This window comes from Lingula anatina, unplaced genomic scaffold (assembly GCF_051362555.1).
Source record: "Lingula anatina isolate TDL-2025a unplaced genomic scaffold, LinAna3.0 unanchor82, whole genome shotgun sequence".
NCBI classification, from domain to species: Eukaryota; Metazoa; Brachiopoda; class Lingulata; order Lingulida; family Lingulidae; genus Lingula; species Lingula anatina.
The window spans coordinates 2,222,132-2,243,631 of record NW_028257603.1 but is presented as its reverse complement, the minus strand read 5'-3'; the positions used below and the strand labels follow the sequence as shown (position 1 = coordinate 2,243,631).

Here is a 21,500-nt window from a genome sequence, read left to right as displayed (position 1 = left end):
TTATTTGCTGTAGTCAAACAACGGAATGCTTAAATTTGCAGTCGAAGTATCTGCCCATGAGTAACCGTTTTCGATATTACATCAATGTATATCCTCAAAGATGTTTTTTTTCTTCACCAAATGATGAAAATTTTGAATATACGAATATACAATACTAGACGTTTGAAAACTACGTTTGAAAATTGCGTTGAGTCTGTCCACGATTTTAACGCAATTTGAAATATTTTTTCAAATCGCGTTGACTTTGTCCCATTTTTGACGCGATTTGAAAAATTTTTTTCAAATTGCGCAATTTTTTCAAAGTGGGTTGTAACACACCGCTGCCACCACATTTTGCCAGTGATTGACGAAGGGAACCGTTTCGGTGACCTGTCTTAAATCAATACTGGTTTGTGACACACCCTGCAAAACTTTGATATAAAACGGGGGCATTATGAAACGAGAAAGTCACGCATTATATAGTATGTCGCATATGAATGCTTACATCTACCGATAGGTGGGAACACTTATCACAAAGAATAAACATTTTGAATTGACAATTTCATAATATAAAATTCACTTGGGTAATTAGCTATAGTGAAAGCAAAACCGGTTATATATAATATTTAATCTACACTTATGGATACGCATTTTTTTGTGCGTCTCACTAAAATAATGCTGAAATTATGTGCTTTATTTGTCTCTTAATGTAAAAATTAGTGTTTTTTTATAGTTGGTTATGTGCATATTTGGATAAACCTTCTCTTTAACGTCCGTTCGCTTTCATGGCCCAGCAGCTGTCTGATTCAGCAGCTGCCTGACAGTCAGTAGACAAATCTCATGTCACTCCTCAAACCCACGCGGTTTAAACATCCCCGCTTTCGACCCGATGACGCGATTGAATCCCTTATCGAGGTCAAAGGTGCGATATTTTAAAAGGTCACAGACGTAAACAACAGAGATGGCGGAACCTACAGCTGATGGTAAGACACAGTGCATTCCTTTTGTTAACACTGTCACATTAGCATCACGTAGATTTGTTTTTCCCCACTTACTAAATCAATACTCGCTGCAGATCATTCCAAAGCTGTAATCTAAATAAATTCATGATTTTTATTACTTTGCAGATTACATTGAACACTTAAACAAGATGCTTGTCGGTGAAAAGGGGAACGAGAGGACGGCTCTGGCTAGCGCTCTTCTTGCCCAGTTAGATACCATGTGTTTTGGAGAAGTTGCGAGGAATGGTCCGACATTATGAGCGAACAAGCAACACCATGCATACTGAAGGTAATGTTTGCTACAATTATTTCAAATTACTTTTGGGTTAATTTTGCCCCCCCTCCCCCCAGTGTTTTATTTATATTTTTATTTTTAATTTGCATGATGTTCGTGCATTCTGAAAGTGATGTTTGCTACAGTTCTTTCCATTTTTTTTTCTGAACGTAAAATATGATTAACTCAATTTGTCCCCACTGTTTTAAAGGTCTGTTAATTTTTAAAAACAAATCTTGTCGGTTTTGTTCAATTTTTCAATTTTCTCAATACAATCAACTTTTCTTTTGCTTTAATTGTCTGCTGATTATTGTGTACTCTTTTCTGTACATTTAACCGGGATATGAGGACTTTAAATAAAATTTCGAGTTAAAAAGCGTTTTTATTATTATGACTGTAGGGTTTATTTCCATTAATACTATTTTATTTAAGGAGGAAGCATCGTTGTGGGACATCTACCAGTGCATCTCGGTAATGGAATATTTCACTAATGGACAGACAGTCTGTAAACGAAGGAAACGATTTTAATGAATTCTAAAGGTACTGTAGACTTTGAAGTCGTGAATAGCACATGGGTCAAATTTGACATCAGGATTCAAAAGTGAATAATGGATAATTTCCCAGTGTATTTTACGAAAAAAAAACGCATTTATTTGAGCAGGTGATGGCGACTTTGAGAATTTATACCAGGTCTTCATTATATAATGTGGTAAAATTAGTTATTGTAATTGATCAGCATTGGGAAAAAACATATTTTTCAAGTATCAGAGGAATTCTGTGTATTGTATTTGTGCAACAAGTTTTACAAAGTAAGAAGAAAGCACAATAAAACAGATAGGAAAGTTAAAGATACGACAAAGATGATTTGGAGCCTTCAAAAATTTATTCATCGACTTATTTTTCATACAAATTTACAATATTTGTACTCTATTTCTCCTTACTGATCACACATTTACTGGTTTTCGTTCCATTGTATTTAACGTGATAAGCAGAGATTTTCCATTTCGTTTTGCATTCCACCATTCGATATTTTCTTATTAGGTAATATCTAAGAGATTTGTTTTCAATAAAGAAAATGTAAAATATTATAATGTAAAATATATTACGTAAAATATTATAGAATTGCTCATCCTTAGATCGTATACAAAACACAGCAGGTAAGTGTTATGCACGTGGTATTACCTTACAATTTGATTGTGAAATAAACCAGTCAAATAAAACTTAATGTGACTTTGGCTTTTCCATCTTTTCTTAACTTAGAAACATCTTGTCCACTTGTTGAAATAAAACTCTCAGTTAATAACTGCATATCTTTTTAATTATTCGATCCATCTAATTAAAAATAACAATTAGTGAAAGTGTTGATCATAAATTTTACATTACACAACCTTTCTACAAAAAAATGATATTCGAATTCTGAACTTTCGCAATATAGACCCCTTTTTCTTTTGTTTTTTTTAAAGCAAAGCAAATACTAAATAACATAATATGTATAAATTATCAAAGCAATTCATATTATCTCGAAGTCGAAAGAGATGCATTACATAAATCATGCAATCATGTTCGATGTATTTACAAATAGGACATTGTGTCCTTATTCTATATTAATATCAAACCTACTCCAATTTACCATAATTTTAAGAATACGTCGTCCAAATCGAGTACATATTGTATAATTCGTTCATAGTTCATTATAAAACTTAACAACAGCATTTTACCGTCGCGGTAATAACACAATTAGCTCCTTGTATAATATACAGACTAAGTAAAACAATTTTTCAATGTGTAATTGTATTTGATGCAATATATAATGTATATACCAAATACTCTCCTTATGCATCAGGTAATGAACAGAATCAATCAACTTCATGAAGTCCAATTACTCGTCCAGAAAATCAAACCTTCCATAAAATTTCAGTAAAATTAATCCAGGTACAAAATTATCTGAAAACTCGATTATATATATATATATATATATATATATATATATATATAGGGACTAACTCTGAATGTAAAAATAGATTCATTAACAATTGGTAAGTATGGGAAAATTGCTGTTTACTCCAGGAAAATTCATTATATGGCCAGAACGAAGAGTTATTATCCCTTTAATAGTACATAGTTATTTATAAAGATACTAATATTTGTCATGACTAATGAGTCATTTTAATAAATTCTTAGATTTGGCGCACTCGTATTGACAATGATAATACATAAATCTTACATCAATATCTGATATCATCAAAGTAACAATAAACAAAACCCAATCATAACGTCGTTCAAATGTTGTGACAGTACATATTATACTGAAAGTTCGTCCCGACCCCCCCCCCCCCAAAAAAAAAAGTAATATGGCACAACACATGTAGAAAATCAAGTCAACTTCAAACTGAATATAAAAATTCTGTATTCATTGCAAATTATTCAAACTGAATATAAAAAAGTCAAAAGTGCAAGTGGGTTAGCAGGTTCAATATGAAAAAAAAAAGAGAGAGAGAGTCTTAATTGAGCGTTTTGAAATGGTTGTCGTTTGTGGTGTTATTTGTCGTTGTATGTACAAAACACATTTTAGTACAAAAAATGTAAAAAAAGAATGAGAATAATCAAAACATTCTGCAACATGTAGACAAGAAATGTAGTTGGATCTGTGAGACTAAGTGTCTTTTGCTTATTACACGTGTCACTATGGTAAAGCAATTACTAATACCGTTAACGTGTACTTTTTAGCTAAGCCACTACATATGTAAATTGGCCTTGATACAAAGGCCAAATATTATCACGAGCAATATCACTATAACCCAATTTAAATCCTGACCACTAATTGAGATAAATTTACTGTAGGAATTTTTTTGCCTGCAAGAAGAGAACCTGCATTCGGGTTGAAATTTAAGGGTATACTAAAAACATTGCTCCCAGTTCTGAAAATATCTACCGCAGCAAACCTACAATAACGGAAATAAGCTTTGTCAGAGTTGTTTTGGCAACTTGCCACTCGGAGTGGGAGACAAAATACTCTTTTTATCTCCGGTTACAATTTGTTGATTTAAATTTAAGAAAGAAAATTCAAAATGTACAGCATCGCCGGTAAAAAAGGCAAAATAAATGAGCCGAACAATAATATGTTCGTATATACATTTGCTATATTCTCGAGAAAATAAGATTTGGTGAAAAAATCACGTATTCCAATACCGTTGAGACGTACCAAACTTTGCTCCCTGGGTATACATATTGCTTAGATGAAAGGATCGCAACATCCTAACATCAAAGGAATATAAGTTGTTTCACCTTTTAGTTTAAAGACAATAACATAATTCTAAATAAACTACACACTATTTGGTATACAGTGACATTTCTTAAGTTGATTGTGCCTTGTATAGAAGTCGTGTTCGCCATTTTCGATGATAGGATTTCTATGAATATAATTACAACTTCTAAATATAATTTTGGGAACACACATAATTGATGAAATGAAACAATTGGGCCATTTTTTGCTAGGTTGTTTTCTGAAATGTACACTAAAGTGTGTTTTGGAATTACAACCCTATCACATAATCAAATAGTAAAATTGTGCTGTACAATATCCTCAGTCGCGAAAGTTCGCAACGTCCAGATTGCAGATGATATATACATATAAAATACTTCGATCTTAAACGGCTGTTTCACAATCAGGGTGAAAAATTAAATGTGGTTAATGTTACAAGTGTCTGATGAATTAACAATTTATGATTGGAGATTTCTGATAGACTTATATTAAATGCACTGTTGATTGGAGCAAAATAAAAAAAATATATATAATAATCGGATTACAATTTACAAAAATATAGCCAATTATGTGTTCAAAAATACCTATTTTTAGCTGTTACGGTGGGTCATTTGCAATTAAGGTCATAAAGATGATGCACTAGCTCTTTATGTCAATGATTTATGGTGAATATGATATTGGTCTATAATTCCCACAACATCTGTCTTCTCTTCTAGCAGGTTCTTCCAAAGATATGTTCTGAGTAAAAATATATTTTAACCATTTTGCAGAAACGGGCTTTGATACACATTTCACTTATTTTTGTTAATGCAATAAAAAACATATTTGATAAGGCCAAATATTACTTTGAAATCACCTACGTGATAATACGATGAATTTACCATGTTATGACTTAAACATAATAAAGGAGTTGTGCATATGTAACCATTATATTGAGCCCCTTGGTGTCTCCTACTTTTTGTAGTGTCCGTACCCCCCCCCCCCCCCCAATCTTTTTATTTAGGAATCACAGCATATTCTGTCTGATTTTATTATTCTATAATGTCTACACTGACATTTAATTTGCAGGAAGAAAATAGCACATAACCCCTTATTATGAAAAGATATGCAAGAATTTGGTGCCAAATGTAGTGTCCGTACCCCTACTGTAGTGTCCGTACCCCCCAAGTTATACCTTAACCATTGGATAACTGGCTACGTATCAATGATGATAAAAAGTAAAAATATGGTACAAAATATTGTTTAAGACTATATAAAATGCATTCACGTCTTGTGATGTTAAGAAAAAACATTGTATATAAATATATATTCGATAAAGAGATACTGATTAATTAGAGTCAGGCAAGAGATTTTGCAAAGAAATAATATCAGTAAAGATGCTACTCTTTGCATTCAAAATGAACAATATTGGTTTGAATATATTGCCAAATATAGCTAATTGCAAAATAATAAACTGTATATGGATTGATATTCTACGGATTAATGAATATGATATATTTTGAGGCGGTACGAACACTTTAATACATGCATAGTTAACAGTTCATTTATGATACTCTCAGTGAATGAAGTTGTTAAGGTTTGGCCCGTTTTAGCTGTTATGCAACATCGGTGGAGATAACGTTTTACTTTTTTTACTAGAGCACACGCTTATCATAGTTATGTTCTGATCATTAAAAGTCACTAATTCCCGCAATGAGGTAAGACTTTATGAATCATTTAGTAATTTAAACAGTTAATAAGAACTTTATAAGTTGTAATTGTAACATAATTTAAGGATAATTTCTTAATTTGATGTATTTTGTTCATTTCAGTTTCTACGTGACAATTTCAATGACAAGCAAATAAAATAGATGTGAAAAAGACTAAAGACGTTTGCTTATTCGTAACAGAAGTATCAAATAAGGATGACAATAAACAAAAAGCCAAATGGGAAAAGAAAAAGGGATCCTGAAAATTTTACCTTCAGCAAAAAATAATTTGAAAAAAAAAAAAAAAGACGTCAAAGAGCTAATATCCGTAAAGATAATCTTGCTGAAGCACGTAAGGAAGACGTTATACGTTGAATGCGCGTAACATAGAAGAGAAGCAAAAAAAAAAAAAAATGAAGAATCATCCTAGGCTGGTCCAGCAAGATAGACTAAAGTAAAGAAAAAAAATTGGGGCATACTGACAGAGAGTTAAGGAGAAGCAGAGACCCAACAATCCTGAAAACAGTAGAACAAGAGGTGCAAATTAACGAGAGATGAAAAAGAAGAAAAGACTCCAAAAAACTGGAATCAAGACTGAACCAAAAAAAAAAAAAAAATGAATAAATGAAAAATGTCAAGCAACAGAAAGAAAAGTTAAAATTAAAGTCTGGTGAATGAAAGTCAAACTGAATGACACACAACCAAGCTCCAGCAGCCACTGAAAAACGTGCTGTGGTGTTTCTCTAAAAAACTCTTTGATTAATACATGTACTTGTATCCTTTTGGTTAAAGTACTGCTGTTATATCTTTAGTTTGATATTTTTTAGAATTTTGGCAAAAATAACTGGTAAACAATATGATATTTCAGTTACAAAAGCATCAGTTACTTGAATGTGTGGTGTCCGTACCCCCAGATTATATAGTCTAAGGGGCGTTCTGTTAATTTGAGCGTAGCACAAAAAGTAATTAATACTGTGTTCTAAAATTGTAGATATCATAGTTAAGTTGTTATTCTTTTTATCTGTTACTAAATTAAACAAATGCATCAGAGTTCATTTTTCTCTCAATGTGACACGTATTTTGAACCCCTAATTGTGAAACAGCCGTAAAGCAAACTGCATCAGTATAACCTTAGTTGCAGGGTAGCTATTCATGTTTACAAAAATATGACATTTGACTCTTAGATATTCAATTGAATTCCGCTCCCTGCAACAGACATTAAGTCACTCATAGTGGTTAGCGTGCCCGCTAATTTTGTAAAGACTTTTTTAAATATTGCTTCGTCGCGCTTAATATTTTACAGATATTTGAAACGCCATCTTTCAACACAGGCGCAGACACATGCACCGGAAGCAACCTGTATAGACACCAGACTGGAATGAGCAATTTTCTCGCCATCTGAGGACTTACTGCATCGGTGTAACACGAGGCCAAAATATCATTCACGATGATGGTGCCGCTCATGGTATGAGGGCAAAAGGCTCCGGTGACCTTCTTTGTGCCTGTTGACACAATTTCATCCATAAACATGGCAGTTGTCTCAGGGTGATAAACGGACACTACATCTCCAACTCGGATATCACGGGCGGCTTTCAGGGAAAATGGGAATGATGTAGAATCGGAGGAAGCGTGGATATAATGACCGTGAGAGAGGAGAAGGTGTTGCCCGGTTGCGGTCTGCAGGTGGATATATATAGTTTGAGAATTGTCATCGGCATGACTGAAGCAGAAGATTTCCTCGAAGCCAACAAAGCCATTATCCCTAACACATAGCACCTTGTCACCGGGAGATAGTTTGGCCATTGGTGTGACTGACCCATCTCTTAGTCGCACAGTGGAAGAGCCGTCGAAACACCAGTACTGTGATGTTAAATATGACTGGACCACTTTTTCTAATTCCTCTTGTATACCGGCGTCATTCAGGTGAGGATATTTTTTTTTCAGTTCTCGTCTTTTCTTGCGTGCTTGGCCGATCGCCTCATTGGAATATTTCTTACCTTCATGAGCTCTTGCAATGCTATCAGCATGTTTAATGATGGATTTGGCGTAGCCTATACGCTCATTCTTGTTTCGGGTGACGCTGTTGATGAACACCATTCTGCCTCCGGCCTTTTGAAGGATTGTCTTCATTTTGTCGGGAAGATTGCTTCTGAAACTTTCTGTTGACTGTCCGTTCTTATCAAGTTCGTCCTTGTGCGTAGCCACAACAACCATGTATTCAAAAATGACTTCTGAAAACAACGTTATTAACTGAATTAAAGCGTTCACTTCCTCTTGAGATGGACTATCGTCGCAGCGAATGACAAACAAGAAAGCATCGATACCTTCCTCGCCGTCGAGCAAACTAAAGCATTTCGACGTGATTTTCTTTATAACTTCAAACCTTTTAAACGAAGCAGTTTCTAAAAGACCGGGAGTATCAATGAGGCGAAGGTTGCGTCCATGCAATTTGACACAGTGAGATGACAGGTCTTCCGTTACACTGGTAGGATACATTTCCGCTTTGAAAACTGCTTTTCCCACCATCATATTACAGGTAGAACTCTTTCCGACCCCTGTCTTCCCGACGACGACAATGTTGGTGTGATCCCCCTTAGCATAAGCTTCTGGTTGTTCACCATAAGGATGTGTGTCCTGTAGTAGATACCCTTAGTATTACCAATCTTTGTAAAATCACCATTCGTTTATAATAGTAAATAAAGAAATAAATGAATAAATAAATATAAAAAAGTTTTTGTTAATATGATAAGGTATTAACGGCATACACTCCTATCTCCAAAACATGCTGTGCGAATAAAACGAAACAGTAAGCAAGTCTTTCGTATTTATTTGTTTCTAACCCTATTTGTAACGGAGCCATTGGTCCCTTGTTTAGGTTTCTGAGTCAATTTCTAATAATTCATATTTGAACGTTGCATTCATTGAATGCATAAACTGTTGCCCCACCGTAAATCATATACATATTTGATGACCTCATCGGGGTGAATTTTAAACGTTTGGAAACACCCTGAAGGGCAAATTTTAGTGGAAATTAAACAAAACATTGTTTTAGTGATTACCGTTAAAGGAAAAAAATCCAGTTTTCGAAATTTAGGGAAACAGCACCCAATCTGTACACTAGAGATAGATTAAAATTGATAACCACCCTATAAAATCTGAAAAAAAAAATCAATTGCTACAAACATTGTTGTCCATGAAAAATGGAGTTTTTAACTACAACAGATATGAGCAAGGCTAAACCCTCTTTTGGCATTACCCAAAGGATTTCAACAGGTCGCCTTATCGTTGTGTCATATGACCCGGTTATTTTAGGTCATCAAGAGATAGTTTGGATGCTTTCTAAGTTGAGACAAAGTGTATTTTGGTATGGAATGACTATCGACTGCATTCGTGTGCATTCATGTATGGTTTGTGAAAAATGCAATATTCAAAGCTAAATTACTAATTTTCTATGCCAGCGTACCTCTAGATAGGACTACTTTCTTCCAGTAATGCCCCTATTTCACACAGACCACGAATTCCACGAATCGCCATGAATTGACAAATTTCAGGATTCATGGTTGAATCGTAATCAGTTCGTGAAGTTCTTGACAGATTCGTATTTAATCGTAGTCAGTTCTTGCAATTCTTGACCAACAGGAATTCGTGGCAAAAACTTTGATACCCCTATTTCACACAGACCACGAATCGCCAGGAATTGACAAATTTCAGGATTCGTGGTTGAATCGTAATCAGTTCGTGAAGTTCTTAACAGATTCGTATATTATCGTAGTCAGTTCTTGCAATTCTTGATCAATCGTGAATTCGTGGCAAGTTTTTGAGCTATTCAAAATTTTGGCCACGAATTCTCGATTCCAAAAAATCGTTGTAAATTTCGAGACAATATTTGTGCGATTCCAGCCGAATCCCACGAATATTCGTAACACTATCGCACCTGTATCGTAACTGAATCGTACAGCGTGTCGAATTAGACCAGAAAATTTGCAAAATCTCACGAATCCTGAAATTTGTCAATTCCTGGCGATTCGTGGGATTTGTGGTCTGTGTGAAATAGGGGCATTAAGTAATGAATAAGTACATTTTAGTTTTCTTGTGACATATCACTAAGTGGGTTTAAGTGTATCTTTGTATATATAGTGGGGGGTCGACGAATTTAATCCGCCTCTGAAAGGAAATCAGTTAGTAGGATAATGTAAATTTGTATTGCTTTGATGTGTCTGTGCAATGAAAATCAAGTGTTTTTTAACATGCACTTAAATCTCGAGTCAAAACTTGTTGGGGGTGGTCGGCTCATGCCCTAGTTAGATTCCACTTTACCAAAATAACACGATTCAGAGCTGGGCCTCTGAGGACGTGTATTTTGACAGCGCCCCTTGCATAGTTGAGAGCGACTTTTTGAGTGTGTAAGGCTTCTCGCCTTTATTATGAGGAAAGATCGTCTCTGATAGGAAGGTAGGTGTCTCACCTACATAATATCAGATTAGTAGATACCGGTCTACATAGGGTGCCCTGAAAAGGGCATTTCGTGATTGGCACGATAGAGGCGTCTCGCCTTTCGAGGGAGGGGGGATGGTGGACTGGTTGCAGCGTGTTATTCCATTAAAGGCGACAGGAGTATTCTTAAATGCGGTTACAATGTCTTCCACCCATTTATTAAAGAAATACAGCAGTGGAAACGTATTTTTTATGTAGTCCGACGAGGTATTTTTTAAATATTCCTCTCCCGGATATTGCGGATCCGAACGATAGCTTGTAACTGACGATAATGCCAAACATCGCACCTAAACGCGACTGCAAAAAAAAAAAAAAAAAAAAAAAACCGGCGCTGAAACGGAAATGACGTAATGTATTTGGTAGACTCGTTTCACTCGTTTCACCGCCATGCTGCTGAATAGTTTGTGAGCTTGAAGCGGGTTGTATTTCTCATCATTCTAAGTGAAACATGTTGAAGAGAGGCAAAAGACGCTATTGTGTGGCGTATGGATGCAAAAGGAGCTCTGTTGACGAAGTTTCTTTCCATCGCTTTCTGGTGAAAAATCATTGAGAAGGCAAAGGATCAATTTTGTTCGCGTGGCACGTAAAGATTTTGATCAGCCGTCGAAGACGATGCAGCTATGTGAGAAACATGTTGAGGCTTCGTGTTACCCGCTGAAGTGCCAACTATTGAAAAATATGGGAAAAGGATAGGAAATAAAATGTAAATCTTTCCTACCATCCACCTGCATATGGCGACTGAATTATCATTAACTCATTCAGTTGAGGCTGGAGAGAAAATTGCCAGTAGGCCTACTAGTAGGACTGCTTTTAGGAAGAAATCTGTGTGTAGGGTTAGTGACACTTGTGTGCTAAATCTGAAAAAAGTTTAGAGGGTTTAATAAATATATATTTATAATACATGTAGTGGGCGCACCTACTGAACTCACTAATTGTGCTTTTAAAAGTTACTCATAAACTTGGTTGTGCTGTCAATAATTGAGTTCATTATAACATTTACACTCATATTTTAATTACTTTAAAATATATCTTTATGGATTATGCCCACCTTCTGCTGGAGTGTCTAGACAAGGTCGTTGAAGAAAAATCCAGTGCCAAATCTCTGGCAGGAATAGCCCCACCCCCTTTGACAGCACTGTACAAGAGACCGCGGCTTTCTGAGATTCAGACTATGTCGCAATTTAACAATTAAAGGGCAACTTTCAGTCGGAAGCTTTGTATGTAATCAGGACAGTACTAGGTCAGTTGGTATTGACGTTGAAGCAAAATGTTATAGGTTCCACAGGAAACCAAATGGAGATATTATGTTCATAATTAATTTTGACAGACACTTCAATATATGTTAGCAAAGCATGAAAACATTTTACAAGAAATGAGTATTTTATATGCATTTATACTATGTGAAAAGCCAAGATCATATCTAAGTTCATATTTCATGTAGTCTAAAACCATTGTACAATAAACATGCAAGTGAAATGTGTATATAATATACTGCACAGTAAAACATATATAAATTCAATTTCAGATTATTTTTTCTTATCATTTAACATTAGAGCGAAAAAAATGGTTTATAAGTGCTTTGATGTAGGTTTCGAATTAATATAATGGAAAAGCTAGACAAAATTTTAGAATGAAGATTTTATTTGACACTTGTGATAAATGTGCATTGATATTGTCTTTGATGATGAATCATTTCTTTATATAAGATCAACTCTACGTCTCTCTCTCTCTCTCTCTCTCTCTCTCTCTCTCTCTCTCTCTCTCTCTCTCTCTCTCTCTCTCTATATATATATATATATAAACCGGTAAATAAGGTAGCATATGGCATATAAATATATATATGACGTGCAGATATTATTTACATTACTCATCTAACACATAATGTGACGATTTAGCTCCTGTTCCTGAAGTATCTTGTATAATCCTTCTAATATTACATTACTTACCACTCTAAGGAAGTTAAATCTAGAACTTGTAGGATTGACGCGAGTGCTACCGCCGTATCTCTGGTCTTCACAAGTCTTGCTGGTACAGAATTACCGACTGTGTCAAGCTTCGAACGCTTGTCATGCTATCCCCTTCAACTTTCAACATCTACGTTGTCCAATTCATAGTCCGACACGTGAATCTCAATATCCAACTCAGTCGCAGACATTGTTGTCCAATATCGTGACGTCACTTCAGAGTGACTTCGATCTCGACTATTTCCAGCCTTCCTCTAAACGAGCTGTTTTCACAGGTGAGAACCTGTGCAATCAATGCGCTATACATAGGTCACTAGTGTACGTATTGAAGTCGCGCTTTCGGCGAGTCGTATTTAGGAAAATATACTGAACAAAAATATAAACGCTCAAAACTAAAATGGACCTTTAAAATGGATAATTATGAAATATGCCAAATTGATGGTTTATTTGTGAATTGATGGATTTGTATTGATCAAGTATAGTGGTTTGGCTTCACTTGGATGCTCCCTGTGAGTTAACTTAAAGGTTTAGTTTTTCCACCCATAAGACTAACGGAGCATGACTGAACAGAGGTCAATCTGCATGACCAATACACAGACACTCCTTACAGTCTAGGCAATAAAAGGACACACCAAATGTGCATTTCTGTCACTTGTCAACATGCCACAGATGTCTTAAATCATGAGGGAGCGTGCCATCGGCATGCTCAATGCTAGCTTCTTGGTAACAGAAGTTGCATCATGCCTGAATGTGCATCATTCCACTGTCAGCCGTCTGAGAACACGCTTCAGAGACACTGGTAGCATTAGGAACCGCCCACATATCCACCGACCATGTGTTACCACACCCGATATGTTGCCCATCGAACACCTGTGGGATGTTCTGGATCAGCGTTTTTGCCATCATGTTCGGGCTCCCGAAAATGTTCGCCAACTACGAGTAGCACTTCAGAAGGAATTGGATAATGTCCCTCAAGCCACTATTGACAACTTAGTGATGCCCATGCGCTGCTAGTGTACTGCTCTGTGCGAAGCTGATGGTGGCTATACTAGTCAGGCGGTTAAGTCCAAATTATATCCAGAATTGTGCAAAAGTTGATAAAAGCATGAAACTTTCCAGTATGAATGACCATTGGGTGTTTGTCTGTTTGTCAATTTTGGAGGGGGGGGGGCAACTCCAATATTCACAAGTACTCGGATGAGTGGCTCTCTGAAATATGCTGACTCAGCATTTTATGTACATTCAGATTTCAATAAAACGAGCACTACCAGCACTAATTATGATATCATAAATAGATTTTAAAAACGTACGCTTACTGAGCACTTCTATGAGAGCAATGGTGACACCACGATGACGTCACTGGGTGATATTGCACAATATAGAATGACGAATATCCACTTTCCCCCATAGGAACAATAGGTGAACCCTACAATGTTTCTTTCCCGTCATTTTTTATTACAGAAATGCATATAATGCAATAATATATTTTCACGTTGTTTTTTTTTATATTTTTATTCACATCCCCCTCCTTTGAAAATTTTCTTAATTTTGTTTCATTTCATTTCTTTTATTTTTGAATGTAAAACAAGTTGATAATGATAGGTAAGGATCATGGCTAATTAGAAATCAAAATGAAGAGAAAAATCGAAGGCGTAAAATATACCACTAATTACACCACTGATAGACTGATTTTACTGCTATACTTCATCATATGCTGTATGCGTTGGTGGCCATTTTGATTTTTCAATAACAGAATCGTGCTCGTATGCAGTTAATTATCCTACTGTGTTCTTCCCACAGGAAATACATTCACAAGAGCCACAAATAAAGTATATCTGTCGACTGTTGATTATACCCTCAAAAATTGACGGCCATATTGAAAATGCTCAAAGTCTCGGAAGAAGAAACCAAGCTAACTTAACCTTTCTAGCCCTAAACGATGCATTTGTGTAGTGAATGTTTACAGGAAAGATCATTGCAGGGTTCGACTATTTGGCATATAGGAGTGAGTGGATATTCGTCATTTGGTATTGTGCAATATCACCCAGTGACGCCATCATGACCTCATCATTGCTGTAATTGATGTGCACTCAAAGTGTATGTTTCTCAAATTTATTCATATTATCATAATAACCGCCGGTAGTGCTCATTTACGTGAATTCTGAATGTACCTAAAATGCTGAATCAGCATAATTAAGAAAGCCTCTCATCCGGGTACTTGAGAATTTTGGAGTTGCCCCCCGATACAAAATAGACGAACACTCAATCAGGGGCGTAACCAGACCTTTTAAAATTGTACGCACAGAATTTCAAAATTCCCAGGTATAGCTAAATGTAGATCGACTTACGCAAAAGATGAAGGGCAGTTTAAATTATATGTGCCAAATATAATAGCTAAGTTTTCACCGTTTATAAAATCATTACTTAAACTTTAAAATATTCCCACAGTATAATTAAGTTCCAGTAAATTATTTCACCCAGAACCAACGCTTTTTCCGGCATTGGGGTGCAGGCCGTCCATAATTGCCATCTGTATCTTACTTCAAAATTTCAGGGCCTCAAACTTTTCCAAAAGCCGTGAGCGGGGGTGGGGTGGGGTGCAAATTAATGGAGTCTTTTTTTAATAATAAATTTCATTGGGAAAGAGGGTTGAAAATAATTGATACCGATCTCCCTTCACGCTCTTCCACGAAAGACCGCCCTTGTATGAATATAAAAATTGCCTTCTCGTCTCGCTCGGATCGCGAACGATCTCTGGCTGACAATCTTCTGCGAACGAAGTCCATTTAACGAATGTGAAAATCGCTTTCTCTTTTCGCTCAGATCACGCTCGATCTCCCGCTGAAGATACGAAAATTGGCTTCTTGTCTCGCTGCGGTCGGTAACTATCTCTTGTTCCCGATCCTCGGTTAACGAAGTTTCTCGAAAAAATATGAAAATTGCCTTCTAGTCTGTTTCGGATTGCGAAGAATCTCTCGCCGAAGATATAAAAATTGCCTTTCTTATGTATTAGCTTTGTCAGATGCCATACGTATAAAGATCCGAAAGGTGTCCCCTTTCATAATTTGGCGGCAAGTTGGGTCATATTTCATTTAGGGCCTACACGTGTTTTGTACCGAATGTAAATCATTCTTGTCACTTCTGCATTATGTATTTTAAAGTTAATGGAAACATTTTATTGTGTTTTGTAAGCTTTAGGTAGTAGTTACGTCGTGACTGAAAAACACCGTGCACTAGAAAGAAGTTTAATATTCATACGTCAAATTACTGCAATGGATTTTCATACGACGTCCACAGCTGCCCCGACAAGTTAAGACTTTTTTAATCAGCTGCCGTCCAATTGGCAGCTGGAGGACTCGCTGAAAAAAGCCTTGCTTAGAATGGTATATTTATTGAACTAGGGGCTTACTGACACAAACTATGAAAACATATGCAAATTATGCCCGCTTGTATCAAGCTAAATTCTAAATAACGGTGAGGCACCTTTGTTCGATGTGGTTTGTTGCGGTTATCCCGAGTTGTCAGAAAATAATCTTAAGAACAGTTGATCGTTGTAGGATTCTTACACCTTCTTGCTATATTATTCGTCATGTCCATGGTCAGCTTAATGATGAATCTTCTAAAAGATTAACTTATATATGGTATCATCCAAAATCAACCAATTATATTACAGGATAAAGCTCTGTTTGTTTGTGAAAATTGCCCATATCACCCTGTTAGTTTAGAGGGTTAAGCTGGGTCAAGTCCGTGTCAAAATTCTTTACAGTTTTGCAGGAAATATTTTTTTTGTTTCTCTGGCTCCTTATAAAGCCCGTTGTCCAGATTTTATCTAGTGTCCTCAGGTCTGCTGGAGCTGCTCTTTGAAAATAACACAGGTAGATTTTTATCTGAGATAAATATCGCCAGCGAGTGTGCATTCGACACACTTAAGACAAAGGCTACCTGAGAGTTGAAGGGCATTCAAACTTCCAATTAAGAGGTAAAGGAAGTTCCAGCTAGATGGACGATTAAGATAGGACTTCTGGAGGTAGCTAGTATTGTTTATTTACCTCAGTTCTGTGAAAGCAAACGAGACGGGGGGCGTCAGAACAATGGTGCGTATACGATTCATACAGAAGATTTGTACATTCAGGTGACTCTAACTTGTAATCGAAGAGGATTTTTCGTGAAAATACACTAAATTTATAGAGAATAATATCATGATTGGCGCAAAAAAATTGTACGCACAGTGCATCCGTGCGTATGCCTAGTTACGCCATTGACAATGGCCATTCATCGTGGAAAGTTTCATGCTTTTATCAACTTTTGCACAATTTTTTGGCTTAGCCGCCTAACTATACTTGTTATTAGTGTCTGATGTGAACTCAGGATGTTGACCCCCATGGTGTAGTTGATGCCCTAACTCTTGGACTATGCATTTAAACTTCCTGTAATGCTCTCAAAGTGATGTCTATTTGTTGAGGAAAATATGCTGTTAATGTTGGCCATATACTCTAGTTCCATACATGAAAATAAATCAACATATACTTTCGTGCGTTTATATTTTTGTTTAGTATACTTTATCGGACTACATAAAAATCGCTTCCACTGCTGTATTTCTTTAAGTTATTGGTTATAAGTATTTTCCAGTATGAAGATTTGTATTGATTGCTATATTATCAAATAATCCCCTTATTTAAAGAACTAATAAAGAAATGATTATGCATTGTAAAACATATTTTTGATTGATTTAAAGGTGGTGTGTGCGATTGGTGCCCATTTGTGTCCAATAATTGTTGAAGTAGTAGATCTAAAGCAATGTTAAAGAAATACGGTTTCATTCATATGATTAAATATACAATGTGAAATATATGGACTGTTGTTTTATTTTCTGAATAATTAATTCTTTTATGTGCAGGTAACACAGGCCCTGCCATACACTGGAAATCACGAACACCATGAGGTCCAGACAAGCCCACAAATACACCCTACATTGGAACGAAACAGAGCAATAAAAACAATAAAATATGAATATATTTTAAATTGCAAATACTTTGATTTTTATAAGCATTTACCTTTATTCTCAAATACAAATGAAAGCAGCTGTAAAATGTACAATTCGCCATATTGTATTAATTCGTTTTATTCATACGGCCACTCACCCAAAAGCATTTCTTTTTTCTCTCTTACACAAAAACAGATACACGCACAAACACGCACAAACACACAAAGCTGAGTGTATTCATTTATTTACATATTTTTCACTTATGCATTCTTCAATCTGTTTTTCACACATAACCATTCTTACTTTTCTATTTATCTTAACGATAAACATATAAGAAAGTGACTATAGAAAGCTAGGTTACTTACTGTAGACCATGGGACTACCAACGGCTCTGAGTGCATACTGTTGGTTATCATGTCCTCAATTTGGGAGGCAGCAGATTCCCCAGTCTGGAAGTCAGAATTCTCCAACATGATCACTCTGTCCTCACAAAAATTGACAAATTCCTTAAATTCCAACGCACCGTCTTCCAAATAGTCTCTTAACCTCATTACGGTTTCATTCTTTGAAAAAGTGAAGACTACGATGGTGCGTCTGTGGTAGTCTGAACCGAAAGCGTCCTTAAGTTGGTGTATTAAAGTAATCACGGAACTTGTGATGCGCCAATAACGCAGCACGAATAACACAGCGTGCACTTCACCGACCGCATGGGCTTTTGCGTTTATCACGCGCAACAATTTCGGGTCGGTTGTGTCCAGTGAGCCGAAACCCGGGGTATCATAGAATGTACATTTCCCGTGTGTTCTCTCCTCTATTTTGTAACCTGCGGCTCCCTTATAATTTACTTCTCGTATAATGTTCATCATAGTGGCTGACTTGCCGTGTCCCTTGTACCCCACTATGAACACGTTGTAGTTTTGCAGGCTGTGGCATACAACGCTGGTTTCCTCCATCTTTTGACCCGCCATTCTGTTCGTTAAAGCTACCTGTGATTTTATCTAACTTCTCACAGCTTCTTAATAGTTTCTCACAGTTTCTCAGACAAACACAACTGTCACTGTATATACATTTATTCAGGCACTGGTCCATAGGCCAACTTATACCTGTAGTTCACACTGCAGACCCATTATTTTTATCATACTTGTCATCAACACTGTTACATACTTGTGTGTCACTATATGCACTAGCTGTCCAGATAAAAACTCAACTGTAGGGTAATGCTGCCTTAGCTCAATACTCAACTTGACTGTGTGGCCACAAGAGGAGGCTGCGCCATGCTAGCAAACTCCTCCTTTACTGTTCAGCTGTCGAGCCTACACAGATCGATTCCCAACTCACAAGTGAAGGTGTCCTGACTTTCACCTCCTGTCCACTAGGCCATAAAACTAGTGAGTAGTACTGTAGTATATGATCTGATAGTCATACACGAAGTGTTGGGAGACGCATGACATGTGACATGTGAAAACACGTGATTTCTATTGAGTACAATTAATATGAAGACTTGTCAGATAGCCCGTCTGTATACCATCAGCCTATGATAGTAGCTGGAGTCGAGGAAGAGTGCTTAACTGGATGTCCTCTATCAGTGTATAATCCTTCGATTCTACTCGACAGTCATGCGGAACAGATATGGCCGACCGTTTTACATTACATATGCATTACATATGCGCCATCTATGTGTTAAAGTTCTTGTTAACTGTGTTGTTGTATTCTTCTCCTAGGTAATACTTGAATGCCATCTTCGCTTTATTGAAACCTTGTTGTTACAATGAGAAATACAAACACACTTTATTGTGCGTGTGCGCATACACACACAATAGTTATAAACTAGCAATGATTGGAACATGAAAAGGAAAATTATCGTTCTGGTTATTTTGACTTTAAAAGAGAATTTTGTCCAGTACATTTATAAGGAGAATAAATAATAGAAAGCTAGTAAATAAATAAAAAAATGACCAAAACGAGAAAAATTGACCAAAGCAAATTAAGTACAAATTTAAAACGTTAATCATAGGCCTATACATGTATAAAGACACGTTTCAGCATATTGAGTATGCTTTGTACATTCACTTAAGCACACGCACGCACGAACAAAAATATTTCAACAAAATATTCATTCAAATACACGTACACAAATACTTAAAGACTCGTATTTATACAACTTCACACATCGTTACCCTGAGTGTCAGAGCACAGTAAAAGCTAGCTTGTTGAAAATCTTGTGATGCGATCGCTTTTACCAGCTCTGACGAACAGCAGCCATGTTCAAGCAAACAGAACGGCTTCGCAGTGAATCTGCAGTTGAATGTCATCAGACCAAAATGAAACGTAAAGCAGATTTAATCCTGTTGTATTTAATTTTATTTACTGTATTTAAGATATGTAAAGTGAAAATTAAATAATATGTTTCAAAAAGAAAAATAGTATATCCAATGTTTTTGCATTTTTTTGCTTATCAAAGAACATTAGCTCCTGAAGATATTTATACACTTACAGCTGCACTGTATGCTCGATACCTCTATAAGGGCTGTGCAATGGCTACACCAAAATTAGTTTTTAAAGCAGAATATTGCTTGTGTTGTGGCACTGACCTTCGACTGCAAGATATTCTTAGTTAAAACCTCCAACTCCACGTCAGCCACTTTGCTTCTTGTCTCGTCTGCACGATATAACATCAGTGCAAGGCGGGAAAGGCAGCTCCAGGCGGGCAAAGCTGTGACGTACGAGACATGACTTCCAAATATGGAAGCGCTCCAGGCAAAAATTTGAAGAAGAACGCCCACGAATTGACGGTGTTCGCTAGAGCCTGGTGTTGCTGATAGGGTTATATATGAAATCAAGATCGAGCTGGAAATACAGGAATCTAGAACCTAGGGTACACACCGTACACACATATGTTAACGTATTAAATGATTACTGATACAGCCCCAGATGACGACCACAGTAATGTGAACTGTGCTAGGTACGATCTGTGAAAATAGAGGCCCACGACAGAGAAAAATAAATAAATAAGTGAAACGAAAGGTTAAGGATATTGTACCCCTTTAAAATTACCATCCAGATATCGAAAATGATTTTTTCTAATTACTTAATGATGCATCTATCATAAACAATAAAAACCCTACGAAATATATAAAATATCGGGGTTGATATTGCTCGTTCCAATGTATAATCATAGGTAACTCAAAGCTTTAATTGTCAATTTAACACTTTTCTTTTTTGAGGTGAAGTAGCAATTGGTATGGGGGTAAGTTGATCTCTAAACAAGACTTTATCTCGAAAATTGATTTGACCAAAACGTATGAACAACAAACCTGTGTCATCGGTTTGCTTTAAATGATTTTGTTACAGAATAATGAGATCCTAATTACGGATTTTCATTTAATACAGGTATAATTCAGCTTAACCAACGATAAAATCTGAACTATGACTTTTAGGGGAAATCGCTGGCAGGGTTTTGGAGAGCCAAATGATGTCATTTAATTGACGTAAAAACGGTGATTGTGGTGAACAGGTAAAAGAGAAATTTGAGAAGCCGCCAGAAGGGATTGATTCATTCAATATTCTCAACACCCTCCTCTCTCCAATGGCGTGTTGATGACGGCGACTCATTTGTTTATTTTAATAATACCCCTTCTCTCACTACTTGAAATTCATTCTACAATCTTACATTAAAACAATAACATGACATTAAAATTCAATAAAACTGAATTGAACATCTTCCAAAAGTCTAAATTATTACTACAATTTCTCAGATTTTAATGACAGTGTATTGCAAGTAAAGTTTTTTTAAAGTAAATGCATTTCTTTGTCTAACTGCGGATCGCCAAAAAAAATCGTGTAATTGATTAGCG

General features: G+C 36.1%; 1 protein-coding gene and 1 long non-coding RNA gene across 2 annotated transcripts; one reads left to right on the top strand and one right to left on the bottom strand.

Moving 5' to 3' along the window:
- Window positions 1-873: 873 nt before the first annotated feature.
- LOC147759204 (uncharacterized) lies at window positions 874-2,479 on the top strand. The gene is made up of 3 exons (XR_015331645.1): window positions 874-962; window positions 1,107-1,269; window positions 1,687-2,479. It is a non-coding gene; the product is annotated as an uncharacterized LOC147759204 (long non-coding RNA).
- Window positions 2,119-20,319, bottom strand: LOC147759203 (GTPase IMAP family member 8-like). Its single transcript, XM_086998607.1, has 3 exons — window positions 20,238-20,319; window positions 18,012-19,402; window positions 2,119-8,838 (listed from the first exon to the last, which is right to left on the bottom strand). Exons 2-3 carry the CDS (start codon window positions 18,612-18,614, stop codon window positions 7,453-7,455), a joined length of 1,989 nt encoding a protein of 662 aa, XP_086854733.1. The 5' UTR covers window positions 18,615-19,402; window positions 20,238-20,319; the 3' UTR covers window positions 2,119-7,452.
- Window positions 20,320-21,500: the final 1,181 nt, after the last annotated feature.